This window comes from Anopheles darlingi, chromosome X (assembly GCF_943734745.1).
Source record: "Anopheles darlingi chromosome X, idAnoDarlMG_H_01, whole genome shotgun sequence".
NCBI lineage: Eukaryota > Metazoa > Arthropoda > Insecta > Diptera > Culicidae > Anopheles > Anopheles darlingi.
This window is the reverse complement of record NC_064873.1, coordinates 11738103-11756448: the sequence shown is the minus strand read 5'-3', so window position 1 is coordinate 11756448 and position 18346 is coordinate 11738103. Positions and strand designations below refer to the sequence as shown.

Below are 18346 nucleotides of genomic sequence, written 5' to 3'. Positions count from 1 at the left end.
TAACTAACGTGTCTATGTATGCTTTATTATAACTTCCGTTTAAAAAAAATATTCCACACGAATCCAAACCTCCGATATTCGTGTCGAAGCAAAAGTAATTGTTTCGGTGATGTTTCATCGACTTATTTAACTTGTGGAAAGTAGTATAGGATTCGTTCGAAGATTCATTTGCTTTTCATTAGCAGATATTTGCTCTCTAACCCAAAGTAAAATAACAAAACTAAAAATAGCCGTTGTAGAAACTGTCCACTTGCTGCAATTGCAGCTGGAGCCTATATTTAGTGGCCTAGTATAATTGGAGTTGCGGAAATCGCATGACCTTTCTTTTCAAAAATATAAATAATAAGACATAGCTTTTGCGCAATAAAATTTGTGCTGACTGTTCATTAATTGATTTCGTTTTTAAAGGGAGCAAAAATTAATTATCGTTACCTGAAATCTAATCCAATTTTTTTAAATGAACGAACTTGCCTGATGATACAATGTTGTTTAGAAGTGCACTCCAATTCTGTCCACGGCTAAAACATGAAAACAATATAATTGATTCGTATATCCTTAGGTCGCTTTATAATTCGAGTATAATATTAACAACAACACAGATTGCGAACACGGATTTTAATTAAAGGCTCACACGCGCATCTGATAATAATGGTCATTTCGTTGTAGCTTAACACATAGTTAGTAAGCCTGAGGACGGTAGAGTAACGGAGAGAATCTAAACTTAAACCATTTATCTTCTAGTCTAAACTAAGGTTAGATATATGGTTGAAATAAGTCCTCAGGTGACATCTATCATGGACGCAAAGATTACACGCCTTTCTAAAAATGACTCAGCGCTATGTGGTTTTGTCGGCATTTCTTTATTTGGCGAGCAAATAAGAGCTCACACGCCCGAAAAAAATGAATTTCAAACCATTAAAATGGGGAATCAGCAGAATACAGTAATTTAAAAAGCTATACCAGCCTTTTCTGAGGGTACTAGGAGATCTAACATTTGTTGTCATTGAATCGTTCATGGCAGTTGTGTAAAGACATACTGATTTGTGTGTCATTTCGCTTCCGCGTCGAAAATTAATATATGTTGTGCATGTCCTTTGTTTGTCTCCTATATCAACGAGCTTATATTTTGAGATTCTATTGGGTATTCGTTTTGGTTGTACTGCGTTAAAGTTTAGTTAACATGCGCGTTTACATGAAAAAGAAGAAACATGGAAAAAATGACGACGGAAAACAACAATAATATGAGATGAAAAAAATATAAACGTAAAAAGCTATATAGCAAATCCGGACATAAATGACAATAATAACACAAATGAGTTTTTAACAGAAACCAACGAAGAGAATAGAACCAATTTCCGTACGGTACACTATCTCACATTCAGAACCCAACCGATCGTCTTTTTCCGCTCTACCTGAACCCTGCGAACACGATGAACCTTGTGTAATTTTCTAAATCCTTGATATTATTCGCAAGCTAGCGTTTTGAAATGCAACAACGATTGCGGTTCACAACAACTATAGCAATCCAGTCTCCGGTCAGTGACGATAGACGTCGCGCGCAGACGACGATACAGTATTATCGATATTTCGTTGATGCCGCTCGTGCGTCTCCCCTTTTTTCATCCACATTTAATGGATGGTAAGAATTTCTGTACATTGCCACAATATTCGAAATTAAGGACCTGTACACACCTTTTAGTCTGGAGGTAGAGTACTTCTGAAGAAGGGGTAGAAATAGTCAACTGACAATCAGATTAGCACAGATTACACACATATCGATTGAAGACGACGATGAAGTTGAACACGGTTTCTTTCGTTGATGGCATTCGCGTTATGGGCATCCGGTAGTTTACATTGCACTGTTGTTTTTGCCGTTGTTGCTGTTGTTGCTGGTGCTGCTGTAGTTAATACTCTAGTTGATTCATCTGTTGTTATTGGTGCTGAACGCATTCTTTACGGCACCAAATTCCTTTCTAGCCTTCTTTTGCTTTCTCGTCTGGATGCAAGATCATTAGACGTAAGTTGCCATGCCAGCATTGGTACCCTGCAGCGAAGGATTTTGTGGCGTGGAATGGGCACTAACGGGCGGTTTGCCGGGTACATATTGTCCAATAAAGGAGCCATCTTCCGTGAATTGACCACCTATATGTATGTGACACCAAACATGCAGCGAACAAGCCGCAAAGTGCGCACGTACCCGGACAAAATAAAGATAAAGGAAAGATATAATTAGAATATGTAATGAATGCCCAACGTAACCCCTCGTTTAGATATGACGTGCTATGGTTTCAAGGTAGCTAAATGTAGAATGCGTCAAATGTGTTAACCTAAATTAAATAAATTGATGAAATACAAAGAAATAAATACCTATTTGCGTGAGATAGTACATTGAAGAGCGGAAAACCATAAAGAAAAGATCGTTGTGCTCGTTACGAATCATCCTTTCCGCTACATTTGAATAACCAGCGGCACGGTGAAAAATCTAAGGCTAAAATAAAACAGAAGCATGCTCGTAGATGCTGCTGCTGCTGGTACTGTCCTTGGTGAAGTCCATTTCGAATCATTTTCACATCATCTTCGGCTGGTGATTAATGTTCTTTGTTCGCGAAAAATAGGTCGTCTGCATCGTTCTACAATACGGGTTATTTTTGCCGCAAATTACACCAGGTTGTCCACACGCGATTCTCAACTCGATTATGATTTTAAAAGTAGATTTTGCTTATAACCGCCATCATTGTAGGAGAAAGAAAAAGCTGACAGTATGTTCGCAAAAAAACTGAGCTCGAATATGACAACATGCCTAACGACAAATACATCATGCTCTAGCTCTACTTCGCTGTTGACATAATAAAAAAGAACAATTATGCTAAGCTAAAACAAAGCCGGTGATGGTTATCTTTTGATTTTGCATATAAATCCTGAGGAGCAGAGCTCGACACTTCGATCTGACGACCTACCTAGCAAGATCTACTCTGAATAATGATTAATGAAAAAAAGGTCTTAGGCCTTTGAAATGCACTTCACGGCGTTTTGATTATAGAAGACCATTTGCGTTTTGATGATTGAATACGATTATAATTTATACCAAAATGAATTGATTGCCCGAAAAAAGGGAAACAAAACGGGCTTGGTTTTTGCTTTCAGGTCATAATGTAAACTATAAAGTATTTCGAGGAAGCAAGATCAAACATGTACGAGAAATAAGCTCAGATCCATGAACTACATACAGGAGAAATGGATTACATTTTGGCATGAATGGAAACCCGACACGAAATAATAATTATTATTCTTACTTAGGGTCTGTCCTGTTCGTTACCATTACATTTTAAATCATCGCATAGCTCGAAAACGAAAACGAAACGATTTCCTTAGATGCCCTCGCACTATATTTTTCATTTAGGATCGTCGCAACATAATTCGTATTAAGAGTCCTGATCTCCCAAAGCTTCCGCAACGCGCGTTGGTCATCCTCATTATTTGATTACTGCTTCCTTTCTGAGCTAGCTGTACACCACACTCTCTGTTACACCTAAAAGCCTAGTATGATTTAATGATGCTAATGGAGGACTAAACTAATGTCGCGAACGCTTGCGAATTGCTGTCAGCATTTTTGCCACCCTTCCGGCCGTACTGTCCGATAAAGGAACCGTCCTCATTCATACCTTCTGCACTTAGCATAAATGGTATACGCGAGTGTTTAAATGCGCGCAGCGTTCACAGCAGGGTGGTGTTGATTAAAATGAGGGAGCACCAATGGCGCGCGAATAGACAACGGAAACATGTTTAAATTGCGAACAACGTATGGAAAGAAAGAAATAGAAGCATGAAAATATAATATTAATAATAATTCATAAAACATGAGAAAAAATTACATTCGCATGACAGTGGTGGTTGTTTCTTTGCCTTATTTTACACCAAGTATATAGGCTGCGCTATACAAAGCGAAAATCTAGCGTAAAAGCAAAGTGTAATGCCAAATCGTTTACGCTTTTGTCAAATAATTTATACGTCTGCGGAGCATAAAACCTAGCATAATTCAAGGGAAAACGCTCTTTGCGAACGCTTCTTTCCGCTATGTGCTCTTTTTATGGTTTGAAGCGATAGTGTAGCTCATTGTGCGAATGTTTCATTTTCCTTTTAGATTTCCACAGATATCAGCGTACACCCGCTTATATTTCAATCCAGCCACACGAAGCGAAAACGATTGGACATTACACAATCACTATTATTGGATAAATTACTGTGGCCTTATCACTAGTGTATTGTAAAACTGTACATCCGCGATATGGGTGCTCAGTAAAAGTGTGGAAAGTAGTGTGAAAATATCGAAAAACAAAGTATAACAAAATTTGGCAAACCATGATGTTCTCGATATGAACATCACACGAATAAACGGTTCAATAGAAAACAGTGCAAAAAGCAAAAGCAAAAGAATGCAATAGAAAGAAAATCATTGGAAATCAAAACTGGATCATTGGATTGTAAACTAGGAGAACACAGCAAGTTAATAAAACTTCAGACAGATTGAGGCAAACGCAAAATAAGGAAACAGATTAAAAATAAAATGCAGCCTACACTATTAATGTTTAGTTTCGTAAAAGGAACTAATAGTTTTAATGCGCAAAAATATATTTAGCGGAATAACACCAACCATCAACCGTAGCACCTATAAATACGGCCCCGCCCGTAATATATCAACAACAAAAAACCGTAGCACCGATATATTTAAGCAAGAGCGATATGGAAGATTTCGAAACAAGTGGTTTGAGGATGTTGATGTTGCGAAGATGGTGGAGTACGTCTTGATTAGATAAACATACACTTTTGATGCAACGTATAACAACCGAAACTAACACACTCAACCTTGAACCAAATTTGAGTCATGCGCAGAATTAAAGAAAAATTAACGGCGATCTATCAACCACTGAGCAATAGATTCTTAATACATTGATTACTATCAGTAACCCGGGCCACTCATATTATAACTTTTTATAATCTGGACAAGTTGTTAGTCATTGTGTGATTAGTTAATTGCTATTGATGAATCGATAAATGGACCCAATTTATGTATGGAAACTATTTTCGGAGTATTATTTGTAGGTATAGGTATACAAATACACAATCGTTAATCGAATTGATGATAGAAATTAAAGTTTCTAAGAGTCTATTGAAGATAAGCGGTTTATCTTCATCGAAAAATAAAAGTAAAATCACTAGTAGATATTCTGGCATTCTGGGTCTCGATGATTGTGATATTGTAAACACTAAATACAGCTTCCACAAATTACCAAAACTACACAAATCAATGATAAATAATGACAATAAATGTCTCTTACTAACCCAAAGTACTAATAACTGATGCATGTCACAAGAGAGAGAAAGAGAGAGAGAGAGAGAGAGAGAGAGAGAGAGAAAGGAAGAGACGGAAAGAGAAGAGAGAAGGCAGCAGTATATGAATAAATGATAGAGATGATGAAAAATATTCCAAAGATACGATAAACAGATAACGGGAGCTAATAAAACAAACACGTTGAACATAGAATATGTGTGATAAGGGGGGCGGAGGGGGGGGGGGGGTGTAAATATGAGTTTGTGGTCAAAGGGAGCTGTAGCAGATGAGGGGAAAAGGTAAATAGTAGTAACGGTGGTAGTAGCAGAACAACATTACCTGTATCACCTTCACCGTATTCAGCCATGGAATCTGTATCACTTTCCGGTCCTACTTTTTGCGAGTTCAGCGATTGTCGGCCCTGGCTTTTATTGTCCAAACTGTAATCACGTAAAACACTACACTCCATTTGGTATCAAAGCAGTGGGACGGGTACCGTCCGTGGCTATTGTTTTTAAAATGTATATGTGTGCGATCAAACACACATGGAAAATAGGTTGTAGGGAAGGGGAATGGGATGCATGTCTAGTGCACAACTTCGTCTTCTTATTCATCGGAAGAATATTTGATTTTTTTTATTAATGCTTTATATTGCGTCACATACTGCGACTCTGAGGACAGAACGACGTCAAAAAGCATGGTGTACGTTAAGGGCGGTCCACACGCTGTGATTTACTGCTATTTTGATCGGTGCAATCTTTGGTCGTTGTCAAATCGGGGCAATCTGTGGAGCGTCCACGCGCTGCGATTTCATTGCGATTTTCAATCCCATAGATTGTGCTCAGTGAATGGATGAGACACTGTGTTTTTCTGCCTTTGCATTTTGCGTTTTAGTAAAACCAAACATGACAAACAATGAGTGGCTAACGACCACTTTACATTTTTTAGCAACAGAAAGGAGCTGTAAGGACTTAGAATTTTCCATGTCAAACCATAATAAACACACTCACACATGTATGGAAATTGGACCGACATTAATGCTTTCTTGCTTCGATTTTCTAGATTTGCTGCGACGGCCGAAAGTTTGCTAAATCGGTCCAATTTTGCTGAGCACACGCTGCGATGTGGATCGTACGATGCGATTGCATCGATCAAACTTGCGGTATATCGCAGCGTGTGGACCGCCCCTGTAGATACAACCTAACGTTCAACATGGACGTTAGAAAACGGTGTAGTGCTTATGATATGATGATGCCCACCATTGTTAAAGGAATTAAGTATTATTGCTGACTGTTATTATTGTTAAAGTTATGTACAATAGAAATGACACTATGTTTTATAATTGTGATACAATCTTAAAATTGACAGCGAAAGAATATTGTTACATAATATTTTACTTGACTGGGTCATCGAAATTTTGATTGGATGTATCAATCATCTACATTCTAAAAATATTTACATTTATCTTTAAATCGGGATTCGACTAAATCGGCTGAAGGCATCAATAAAACTATGCAAGGAGTAGAAGAGAAATTTCATATCATAGCCACAAGTACAAGAAATTGCATAACAGGAAGTGGTAAATGTGATTTTTACTATCGATATGCTTGGTCACTCGTCGATCAACAAGTAGATTATTCGCAAACCAATTGCCAATCTCATGAAAAATACTCGTTTTAGCTTTGTAAAGGTGCATGGCCACGTTTGCAACTTATCGTAAAGTTGTCAAAAAGAGGGTGAAATAAAGTTGCTATCGTTGCCAACACGGTTAAGGTGAAGAAACATTTTTTCAGTTCCAAGTTGCTCTCATCCAGCTCGGTTGAAAATTCGATATAAAAAGCTGTAAAATTGTTCGACGCATGCGCCGTTCATAATAGGTGCTACCTTGGGGCGTGCAACCTTCGACAATTTTGAAAGTAAAGATGCTATTGTAGCGAGACACCTTAACGGTGACTATCAATGTTAAAAACAATTGTTATAAGTTTATCATCGATCACATGAATTAGAGAAGGCGAAGAAAGATGCGAGTATGCATAAAGGAGGATTAAATATGGGGAAACCATCGAGATCATCACAGGGTGATACACAGTTAAAAACAATAGCATAGAACGGAATAGTTTGATAGTATTTAGTTAAACGAATAAAGCAGTTTACATGATTCAAAAGGAAGGTGCTATCATTAGACAAAAGGGTTAGTGATGGGTAGTACGTGCATCCTACTAAACCAGGAGAAGTAAGAATTACTCCTACAGAAGCGTGATGAATGAATACGCGATTGCATGCTACATTTTGCGCGATTGCTATGGTAGCGGCTAAACAGTTTTACGAAAAGTTAATTTACGGTACTGTCCACAGAGCCGAGAACAACTGACGAGTAGTGCATAATATGAAGTAGCCAGATCGAAAAGGATCGCACGACCGCAAATACCAATATTACGGCTTCATAGAAATGGAGCAATTGGATGAGAGTACATTCCAAATCAGCATATTGAAAACGAGCACGCGGATTCTATGGTTCACAATACAAATAGTGCCGGCGGGAGAAAGGGATATAGAAGAGTTGACCAAATAGCCATTTACTAAAGGCCATCTGTTCCGGTAGCTGTAACTACTTCCTAATCGCTTTACCTTACAACCCGTTGCTCCGGTACGCGTGAATGTATGCCTTCGCGATATCGAGTTCCGGAGACAAAGGCAACACATGTAATAGCTGTGAGAGACACATCGACAAGCAAACCCACTCGACAAACAGAAGAAACAGAAACAACTGAGAGTAAATGAAAGCAGGAGGGTAGAGCGCGGTTCATCATTGGTTGAATCAAGAAATTCACTATTAGGAAGAGTCGAGCCCAACGGCTACGCCACAATATGAAAAAAAAAAAACATTGAAATATGCTACCTTCCGCCAGCCAAGACTCCATCCTAATTTCTTCACATGGTTATACAAAGCCCTCTTATACAAAGCATGAAATTGCCAAGAGACAATCCAATACAGCATATGATACCCAACCAACCCAAATGCACGCAAATAGACCAAAAACAACAAAACAAATGAGAAGAGAGTGGGCCGAAATGAAGGGTTGAATTGTTGTTTAATTAAAGTAATTGAATTTGGTAATTCGATGAAGTGGCAAACATTTCAAACAGAAAGCACATGAGACATTGCAAAACGTGGAATGTTAGACATAAGCGAACACACCACAAGCTGCACCGTCACATCGCCTGTTTGTATCGAAGCGATTGCCAATGCACGCGAAGCGAGCCGCAGAAAGGAGGCGTAGGACAGGATACGACTGAAAGCCCAATTTAGACAAGAGCAATCAGAATGAGAAAGAATACAGATACACATACAAACACACACTCACGCATACACACACATACACGCGGGCACGCACCAGGCAAAAAGACAGAGACGCGCGTGTCACAATCGCATTCGTTCAGAAAATGTTGATCCAAAAGTTGTTCCGTTGGCTTCCACTACTTACGGTTGCGAGTATTCGGGGAAACCACCCTCTTCGGTGTAATCGTTTCTACCATTGGCCATTTCCCGATCGTGCACGTCATACTTGCCGCCACGGTTACGCTTTACGATGCAGATGACGATTAGGACAAGGATGAGAAAGGCGATGGCTAACATCATGCCTATAAACCAGCCGGCCGTCGCGATGTTATCATCTACTGGAACCGAGCTCTCTACAAATAACACGGTAACATCATACGTTGTCAGCTTGTCATCATCCCTGATGTTCATCGTCTTTGCTTCTAAACTTACCGTAGCCATAGGTGTCGACCTCTTGCGTGGCGGACTCGGTTTCGTAGTCGCCGTCGACCGACACGGCACGGAACTCGTACAGACGGTTTGCATCAATGCCGCGCACTATCTGGAAATTCTCATATAGTTCGGCATCAGTGGTTTGCCAGGTCGATTGGTCCTTTAGACGATACTTCATGTAGAAGTGGGAGCCGGGCTTGCCACCGAGTGGAGGTTGCCAGATCATTTTAACGTTGGCTAACCCTCGGCTATCCGAGTGCAGAGTCACCCAGCTGAAATTCGGTGCATCTGGTGGTATGCCGATACTGGATGAGGTTGCACGCTCGATGTGGAAACTGTAAAGGGTGAAAGAATATTACCAAAGCGAGATGTTAGTGTTACATATGCCGAAGCAGCAAGAACGTGTATGCCTATCGTCGATAAAGGAGGATATGTTTAAAAACTGCTACTACGTACTCTTGTCCCTCGCCCGCCTTTGTGGTTGCTACCACATGGATGCGATATTTCGAGTTGGGCTTGAGTCGCCCGAGCTTCGCCTCCAAGACGGCCGGATCAGAGATGTGAGGTTCACGTTCAGAACGTGGCCCAACCGTCGTGCCCTTGATTTCCTCGTAGTAAATCTTGTAACCAGTAAGCTTGCCGTTTGGCAGCAGTGGACGTTTCCAGCGCAACAGAAAGGCGGATGAGCCTAGCGGGTAGGCCTCGAGTGACTGTATAGTGCTCGGTACGCCTTCGGGCGTGTCGAACGAAATTGTCGTGCTGGCTGGACCGTTGTAGCGCCCGTTATACGCCAGGATGCGAGCATAATTGGTAGAATCGGGCACAAGGACAGTAATGAGCGCTTGTTTCGCATCGGCGGTTATCAGTACTTCGCGTAGATTTTCTTCGCCGTCCGCTTCGGTCCAAGTTTGGATTTTGTAGCCCTTAAAGTGTCCTCGCAGCGATTCGGGAGTTACGGGATTCCAGCTAACGATCGCCGTCGACGGACCCGTCACCTGGATGAGCGTAAAGTTCGTCGGTGCGTCAAGTGGCTTGTCCTCGCCCGAGTACACATATTTCTCCCAAGGGCCCGAGTTCGCCTCACCCCGATCGTTCACCGCAATCACCTTTATGTGATACTCGGTGAAGGTCGGTAGCCCTTCAACTGTGTACGACGATTGGCGCCAGTCGCGCACGTCAACCGAGCTCCAGGTCCCGCTCGGTATGTTTCGTCGCCAATAGACACGGTAATGGAAACCGGGTGCATTGTGGTCCACCTGCGCCATCGGATTCCACTTGATAACGAGATTGTTCGGTTCGGTACCCTCGGCCTCGACGCCATCTGGACACTTGTACGGGACGCTCGTCTCCGTGCTGCAGACCTCGCTGTGGCCAGATGGTAGCGAACGGCCCACCTTGTTCACTGCTATCACGCGGTAGGTATAGTTATTCCATGGTGTCGTGTTGACCACCCAGGAGAGATCAGTGCCTGGTACGTCTTCCGTCAGTAATGTCCAGGTGTCGGGCGTAAAAGAGGTATTGTACTCGATAATGTAATTCAGGATCGGTGAGCGATTATCACCGTTCGAGGTCCATTCGATCTTTGCTACCTTCCCGTAGCAAATGACGCGCTCGAGTGTCGGTGGATTCGGTCGATCCATCACAGTGAGCGTCGCGTTGGCCATCACTTCGTCCAGCTCGGTCTTGGCCAGGCAACTGTAGATGCCAGTGTCCAACTCGATCGTCTTCGAGATCATGAGGGAATTGTCCGAGGTACGGATAAAACGGGGCTGGCTGTCGAAATCGATCACTTCACCATTGGTGAGCCATTCGATCGTCAGTTCGAGCGAAGAATCGGCAACCGCGTTGCAGCGGAAAGTAGCGGTCGTGCCTGCCTCCACCTCGTAATCCTGAGGCGGATCGTTGATCACTGTGTGTTCCTTCACGATCAATTCGCCGGATGCCTGCCGCTCGCCGAGTTTGTTAGACGCATGACACGTATACTCGCCGGCATCGTCGAACTTGACGTCACGTATAAAGAGATCTCCACTTGACAGCGTCTGGTAGCGGCCCCCGGTCAGTTCGCGTTGGTTGCGCACCCATTTTACCTGCGGCTTCGGTGCACCGAATACACGGCACGTCATTGTAACATTGCGCTGATCTACGGTAAACTCACGCTTTGGTGGATCAGTAATTTCCGGCGCCAACGCAAGCACGTTCAGGAACACATCTTTGTACACATAGCCAAGTGAGTTAGTGGCGTTGCAACCATAGTTGCCTGTGTCCCCCTTCTCCAATTTGTTGAAGTAAATCCGATTGGTGCTAACGACGCGTCGTGGGTTGCGCGGGCTCTGGTCGATCGGTTTGCCGTTGTGGATCCAGATGATGTTCGGGCTTGGATCACCGGCCGCCTCGCAGCGGAATTCAGCCGTCTCACCCTCAGCTGCGTTTACTATCTCTGGCTCGACAGTAAAGTACGGCACCGCATTGACAGCTAGGTTGATCGAGTACGAGTCCGCGTTGCCGACACCGTTTGACACCTCGCACGTATAGGTGCCTGCGTCCTCAGATGACACACGGCGGATCTTAAGCGACTTGCCGTAATTATCCTGCTGAATCTTGTCATTCCAGATGATTGCGCGTCCGTTCTTGGTCCAGACGGTCTCAGGCAGCGGTGTGCCACCGTAGATGCAGAACAGTTCGACCTGCTTGCCCTTCAGCGCGACCTCGTTCTTACGCGACACGTACTGGCGCGTGGGTGGATGCCGGTTCTGGGCTGCCGAAATGCCAGTCTGCTTCACCTGCAGCAGCACCCGGTTGCCGATCTTATATTCGCTGCGAAACATGGATGAGGCAGCGCATGCGTAGAAGAAATCGTTCGACTCGTCGTCGCGCGTCACATTCGAAAACCACAGGTTGCCCTCGGGATCGAGTGTCATGCGCGAGTTGTTGATACTCCGGATACCACCGTCCATGTTCTGTATCATCCAGTAGACGTTCGGTTTTGGCCAGCCATCGGGCGGTTGACATACCAGCTTGAACGGCTTACCCTCATCGGCTGGTACCGTCAGCGGAGGTCCGTCCTTGAACGAATTCAGCTCGGCTTTACGCACAAACACCGAGTTTGAGGTAGCGATACCGTGCTCGTTCTCGGCAAAGCACTGATACTGTCCGAGGTCTTCGTCGCGCGGTGATGTGATCACCAGCGTACCGCGGCCAGGCTGTTGTGACATACGATCGTCATACGTTTGCCATTCGAACTTTTTACCATTCTTAACCCATCGATACCTAGAGAACATAAAAGGATGGACACGGAAAAATTTTAGATCGCAGCCGAGCTTACGATAAGTTACCACCCGCTAGTGGTAGGAAGGGTACTTACCTCGGCGAAGGCTCACCCTCCGCCTCGCATTCAATGAGAAAAGGCTTGTCGCTCTCGCCCTGCTGGGCTACCTGGAACAGCATCTCATCAGGCGGTGGTTGTTTGATAACGCGGGGCGGCGAATGTACTATGCAAGAAACAATTTTGAAGGACAGGTTATAGAAGAGCTATCTAACGACAGGTGGATGCAAGCAACAGCACAATCAATTCAATAAGATTACTTACTTAAACAGTGCGTTGTCAGGACGTTGAGCATCATTATGAGACCGACTACTAGCAGTCGATGGTGATTGAGACGATGGGTTGAGCCGATCACCCGGCCCATCCAACTGTACATCGCACACATTGCAGGCTAGTTTTGGGGGACAAACAACGGCCGCTGGAAGCTGGAGGACCCCTTCGCACTGCGTTTCGATTGAAGTTCTATTGTTTCTTTAACACTATTGCCCTCTCGCGGCTTAATTCTGCTGGAGATTTTTTTGGTCGATGACTAAACGTAACATTGAGCTGGATTTAACACTTATATGTGTTACTTGCAGTAACTGCTCTGCAAATAACACAAATCACGAACGAATGATAGATAGTTAGGCAACGACCGATGAAGGGTGGCCGCAGTCACAGGATAGCTAGCATCATATATAAAAGACAATGATGAGGATGAGTCATCTCAGTTTGAGTTTGCTCAAATGTAGTGAAATAAAATTGAAATGGAATAATAGTCAATAATATAAAAACACTGAACAAATGAGTGGAAATCGTACTGTTACAACGATTCCCGATACCCTAAAACGGTTCCAGTACGCCCCGCCAAAGCGAGGTAAGCTCGGTGCATCACAGTCGTTTAGGTTGGAAGTTTTTCTTGTGCGTGTCCAAGACCACACCGCCGGCGTGACGATCACGATGATGATGTCAGCTTCTGGTCGGTGATGTGTGTGTATGTGTACGATTGTGCGCGACTGCAGAGTGGTCTGAGGAGCTGGATAGGTAGGCTTTCAATAAACCCCTTTTTGTCAATATAATTAAATATGTGAATAAATATATTTACGACAATACAAAGCAGCAAAATAATGCAAGCAACGGTTGAAGGAACGGTCTAAATTCTCACCCTAGCGGCGCAATGCGTGTTTGATTGAGGAGAGGGTGCCGTGCGTCTGCTCTGCATACGGTAGATTGATAGTTTCGTTTGATGGAAGGTGGACGGCGCACGGTGCTGGTGATGTGTGTGCGAGGGCGTGTGTACGTACGGGTGCGTGCTTGCATACATACGCATGTCCGTCGGGAATTTCTTGTGACCACGGCCTATCTCCGGCTACAACAAGAAGCGTTGAGAAACAGCACACAAGGGTGTAGCGTTTGTAAGATGGACGAATGCGCACAGCAAATGTTTGTTTGGTCATCTAAATTCACCCTAATTCACACTGTGGTAGCCACATGGCGAGGGCATGGCGTCATCGCTAAAGCTAGGTGGAGGTCATCACTGCCACGTTCTAGAGACCCAGTGCGTGAAGGGTTATGATGTCATGCGAAAGGAGTTGGAGATAAAAACATCTCGCACGCGCGTTCATGTCATCACGACGCAGGTTGCGACAAGAGAAACAAAACCCTTGGTGGGTGGGTGCAGCCGACACTCTCTTTCTACGTAGCAAGCATTGCTAGCAAAGCAAGTGGGGCCACGACACACATTCGCATCGCGTAAGAAATTGTTTCGCGATTTGTAGTCAAGGAAGAATGGTACGGGTGAAATACCGTACCGCATTCTAGATTGATTTCAATCATCATTTCGTTGCGAACCGACTCCCTCTACACAGAGCATGCTGAGCTCAGCCTTCAGCTCAGACACTGCAGGCGTCCGGACACATACAAACAAATCAACGACCAGAGGCTGACATCATCATCGTGATCGTCACGCCGGTGGTGAGGTCTTGAGCTCGCACAAGAGACGCTTTTGCCGGGAAGAGAAAAACCACTCTGGACTGGCCTGCATCATCAATGTGACTTACAAAAAAAGATTGCGTATAAAATAAAAGAAACAAGTTCAAATAATGTCCGTGTGACCAGGAGGTTCAGGAGCAGAAGGATATAAAATGCGCGTATGAGTCAGCGTCAGCCTTGCCGTTCTTATGCTGTTAGTCATCACCGTGGCGTTATACGATGAAGCAAGCCAGAAGGGGTGTGGTAGCCACTGAACCATCTTGCCACTCACACACACACACCTGCCTAAATATATAACGATACCCAGTATTTCGTGCTATGCGGCGAAGGCGACGACGACCACTACCAATGAGAGAGACTTGCGAAACGGTTCGACCGTCGCCCACGCCACACCCTGTGCTCGATATGTGGCGACATCGAAAACATCGGGCCAGCGGTTAGGGTCAAACGGTCCACAGCTGCCACCTGCGCCCCCTTGACGTTGGTGTCCATCGTCCAACTAATGCACGTACTCCGCCTACCAACGCTTGTATCGGCATCTGCCAATCCGAGTGCTCTTGATTGCTTGCATCATACTCTTAGGATTTATGTGACTTTATGCAATTTCTTCCGTTATTGCATTGTGTTGTATGCATATAGCGTAATTTGGGGATACTTATTGAGCGCCATTTTGAATTGGGTGTTTTTCCTCTTTTTCTTTTTCAGGCTTTCGCACTCTTATTGCTCCTTTCTTCTCGCGTGCGTACGAGGCTGTGTGTTAGTGATGCCCTCTGTTTTCCCCGTGTTTGATATGCTTCAGTTCTGTTTGGTTGCCCCCTACCCCCTAGACGGGGCTTCATCGTCAGGCTATGCTGCTGCTGCTATTCCACTTGGTCGGGGCGGGTGTATGCTGCGCGCCTGCGCGCGCATTCTCCTACACATACAAACATAAGCTGCATGTTTGTATGTGTAGAATGAATTAAACTATGCCAGCCGTATAGCTTAATGAGCGCGGTGCAATCGAAAATCGAGGAACGAAAAACCGGCCAAGAGCATCTGTCAGTATGTTTGTAAGTAATAATGCTAAACATTAACTCCATAGCTACCTCATGCCAGCGCAGTCCCACGGGAAAAGAAAGCAGTATGAAAAATAATGTAAGTAATTTAAAAGTAAGCAATTCAATAAATATGTAAAAATAATACTGACAGATCGCGGGATATGTTCTTATATTTTATATTCGCCCATGTTCTCCCGTTTTAAATTTACGTTTGTTGCATTATGAACGGGCGATAGCCGCCGTTTCTGACCCATCCACCTACTCTATTCCCGTAATCGATGCGTGTAACCAGAGAAGCCTTGGAACTAGGATTTGCGGAAGTCCCCCCTCCCTCTCCTCATCATTCCCTGCAATTGAACCCTTCCGCCGACTGAATCAATCAGATTTCCGCCCAGTTGCCCCCGAGTTCACTGCTGATATGAGTATTAAAATTCGGCAAAACCAAGATGATGCGTGAGTGTTAGGCACTGTCCTTTACCATTTTACTATCAATCCACCATTATAGTATATATCCACAATTTAACTATATTAACCTTAAACCAACAAGACGGTTTAAGAAACACAGAAGATGCAGAATTAAGTGAACACACACATCATCTTTCATGATCTGATGATATTGACAACGATGATGAAGCGACGTTGGAGTGTGATTTTGTATGTGTGCACGCTTAATTTAAATTTTGCCGCGAGTGCGTGTGTGTGGATTTATCTGTAGTGTTTTTGTAGAGTTTTTGTAGAGGTTGGCTTCATGGTGAATAAGAGAATAGGATTTTAATGGTATTTTACGGGCTGCAAATCCGGCGGGCCCACTGGTGTACGATGGAAGAAAGGGCTATGTAGAATGTGCTTCATTCCAATAGTACATAGTACGTAGAGAAGGGAAGGGACACACTGAAACACAGTGTGTTTAGTCAATTAATTTTCTCGCACACGCACACACATGCAAAACGAGGATGAAAGATTTTCACTTTTTCATCGCCCACCGAATGAAAAGAAGGATTCTTGATTTGACACTCCATGCACGTCACCCTAAGTCACTGGTGTACCCGCCGTACACAAGCACAAATACAGGGACCAGTACGATAAAGCCCTCTCTTCCGGTACCGGTGGTTGAACACTTCGTTTTTTAATTTAATTTTTCCTCATCTTTTCCATACCAAAACACTACACGCACGCACGATGTATTTCACTAGCGTGTCACGATTCACATTTCGATGGTAACTTACACTACCCTGGTTGGCAGCGGGAGGGGAATTTGAAATGTTTTCCCAGAAGGACTATTGCAGCCCAACCCGTTGTAGGCGGCGCAACAGCTAAGAAAACTCGCACGTTGCTCGAACCGGAGCGCTCGTGGCGGTCGTACTACCGTTACTGGTGTGCGCTGCCAAACGCGATACCTCTGTACCGTTGTGGCGGCAACGACAGCTGGGGCAGGGCATCAGCAGCCAGGCGCAAGCAAGGGACAGGTTTTAACGGGAAACGACCTCCTTCGACTGTCAATGTCACTAATACGCGCAAGCGCACGGTCGCACCCGTGTACCCTTAAACACAGCACATTACAAAGAAAAATGCACACACAAACACGTACACAAAACAGTACAGACAGACAGTAGGTCAGGGAAGAGGTAGAGTCGATTTTATAGGCGGTGCCAGACGGGGCGAAAACCCTAGCGCAAACGAAAAAATTAATGCCAAAACGGTTTAGCCGTGGCCACACGGAGCGAAAATTTGCGCGCAAATTTACAAATTAATGCCAAATCGTTTACGCTTCGATATGTTTACGTGGCCGGGTTGAGGAAATTAAAATCGTTTTGTGGAAGAAAAGGATTGAACACACTAGCAATGATCACTATCTATCAATGTAAACCACAAATAGAACATATTGCGAGCCCTTCCGTTTGCAAACAGCTTTTACTCTAGGTTTTACGCTCCACGGACCTATAATCGTTCGACAGCATGTAAACGGCAAGCGTAAATGTTTTGGCATTAATTTTTTCGTTTGCGCTAGAGTTTTCGCCCCGTGTGGCCACGGCTTTTCGCTTAACCCTTATACACTGTCAAATTTTTATACGTCCGCGGACTTTTCCGCTGAACCCTTGACGCTATCGAACGCTTTATTTACGAAAATGTAGGTTCTTTTCGTATTGTTTTTGCATTTTTAATATAAATATAACAGCAACAGCAACAAAATCGTTAAAAACTGCAAAATTTATTCGGAAATCAACTTCAGCGGCCAAAACACAGATGAAAACAATACGTTTGACATTTCGGCATAAATTTTCGGGTTTTTACCCCTGCCACACGAAGCGAAAACATTTTGGCATTAATGTGCAAATTTGCGCGCAAATTTTCGCTCCGTGTGGCAGCATCTTATGGTATCTGTCGTGGACTCTACAGGCGGTGCTAACGGCGGCGCTTGAGTAAGTCGGGCGGTAAAAATAAAGGGTTAACGACTGAAATAGGCCCCGCACTCACGGCGAGTTATTAGGCGGTCCCAGACGGGGCGAAAACTCTAGCGCAAATAGATGCTGCCACACGGAGCGAAAATTTGCGCGCAAATTTGCACATTAACGCCAAAATGTTTTCGCTTCGTGTGGCAGGCGTAAAACCCCGAAAATTTATGCCGAAATGTCAAACGTATTGTTTTCATCTGTGTTTTGGCCGCTGAAGTTGATTTCCGAATAAATTTTGCAGTTTTTAACGATTTTGTTGCTGTTGCTGTTATATTTATATTAAAAATGCAAAAACAATACGAAAAGAACCTACATTTTCGTAAATAGGCGATGCCAGACGGGGCGAAAACCCTAGCGCAAACGAAAAAATTAATGCCAAAACGGTTTCGCTTAACCCTTACACACTGTCAAACTTTTATACGTCCGCGGACTTTTTCGCTGAACCCTTGACGCTATCGAACG

At 43.9% G+C, this 18346-nt stretch overlaps 1 protein-coding gene across 18 annotated transcripts; it reads right to left on the bottom strand.

Moving 5' to 3' along the window:
• Positions 1-4: 4 nt before the first annotated feature.
• LOC125948498 (neuroglian) lies at positions 5-16972 on the bottom strand. 18 transcript variants are annotated; one of them, XR_007468597.1, is made up of 9 exons: positions 16658-16970; positions 12688-13088; positions 12463-12589; positions 9558-12368; positions 9102-9436; positions 8815-9022; positions 5669-5787; positions 2368-3665; positions 2004-2142 (listed from the first exon to the last, which is right to left on the bottom strand). XR_007468597.1 is itself a non-coding variant. In XM_049674754.1 (8 exons), exons 2-8 carry the CDS (start codon positions 12806-12808, stop codon positions 2012-2014), a joined length of 3852 nt encoding a protein of 1283 aa, XP_049530711.1. In that variant the 5' UTR covers positions 12809-13088; positions 16658-16971; the 3' UTR covers positions 5-2011. The 18 variants fall into 18 exon arrangements, 15 of the variants coding, with proteins under 15 accessions (XP_049530711.1, XP_049530720.1, XP_049530614.1 ...); XR_007468598.1 differs by having other exon boundaries at positions 5669-5769; positions 16658-16967; XM_049674754.1 differs by lacking the exon at positions 2368-3665 and having other exon boundaries at positions 5-2142; positions 16658-16971.
• Between the last annotated feature and the right edge of the window lie 1374 nt (positions 16973-18346).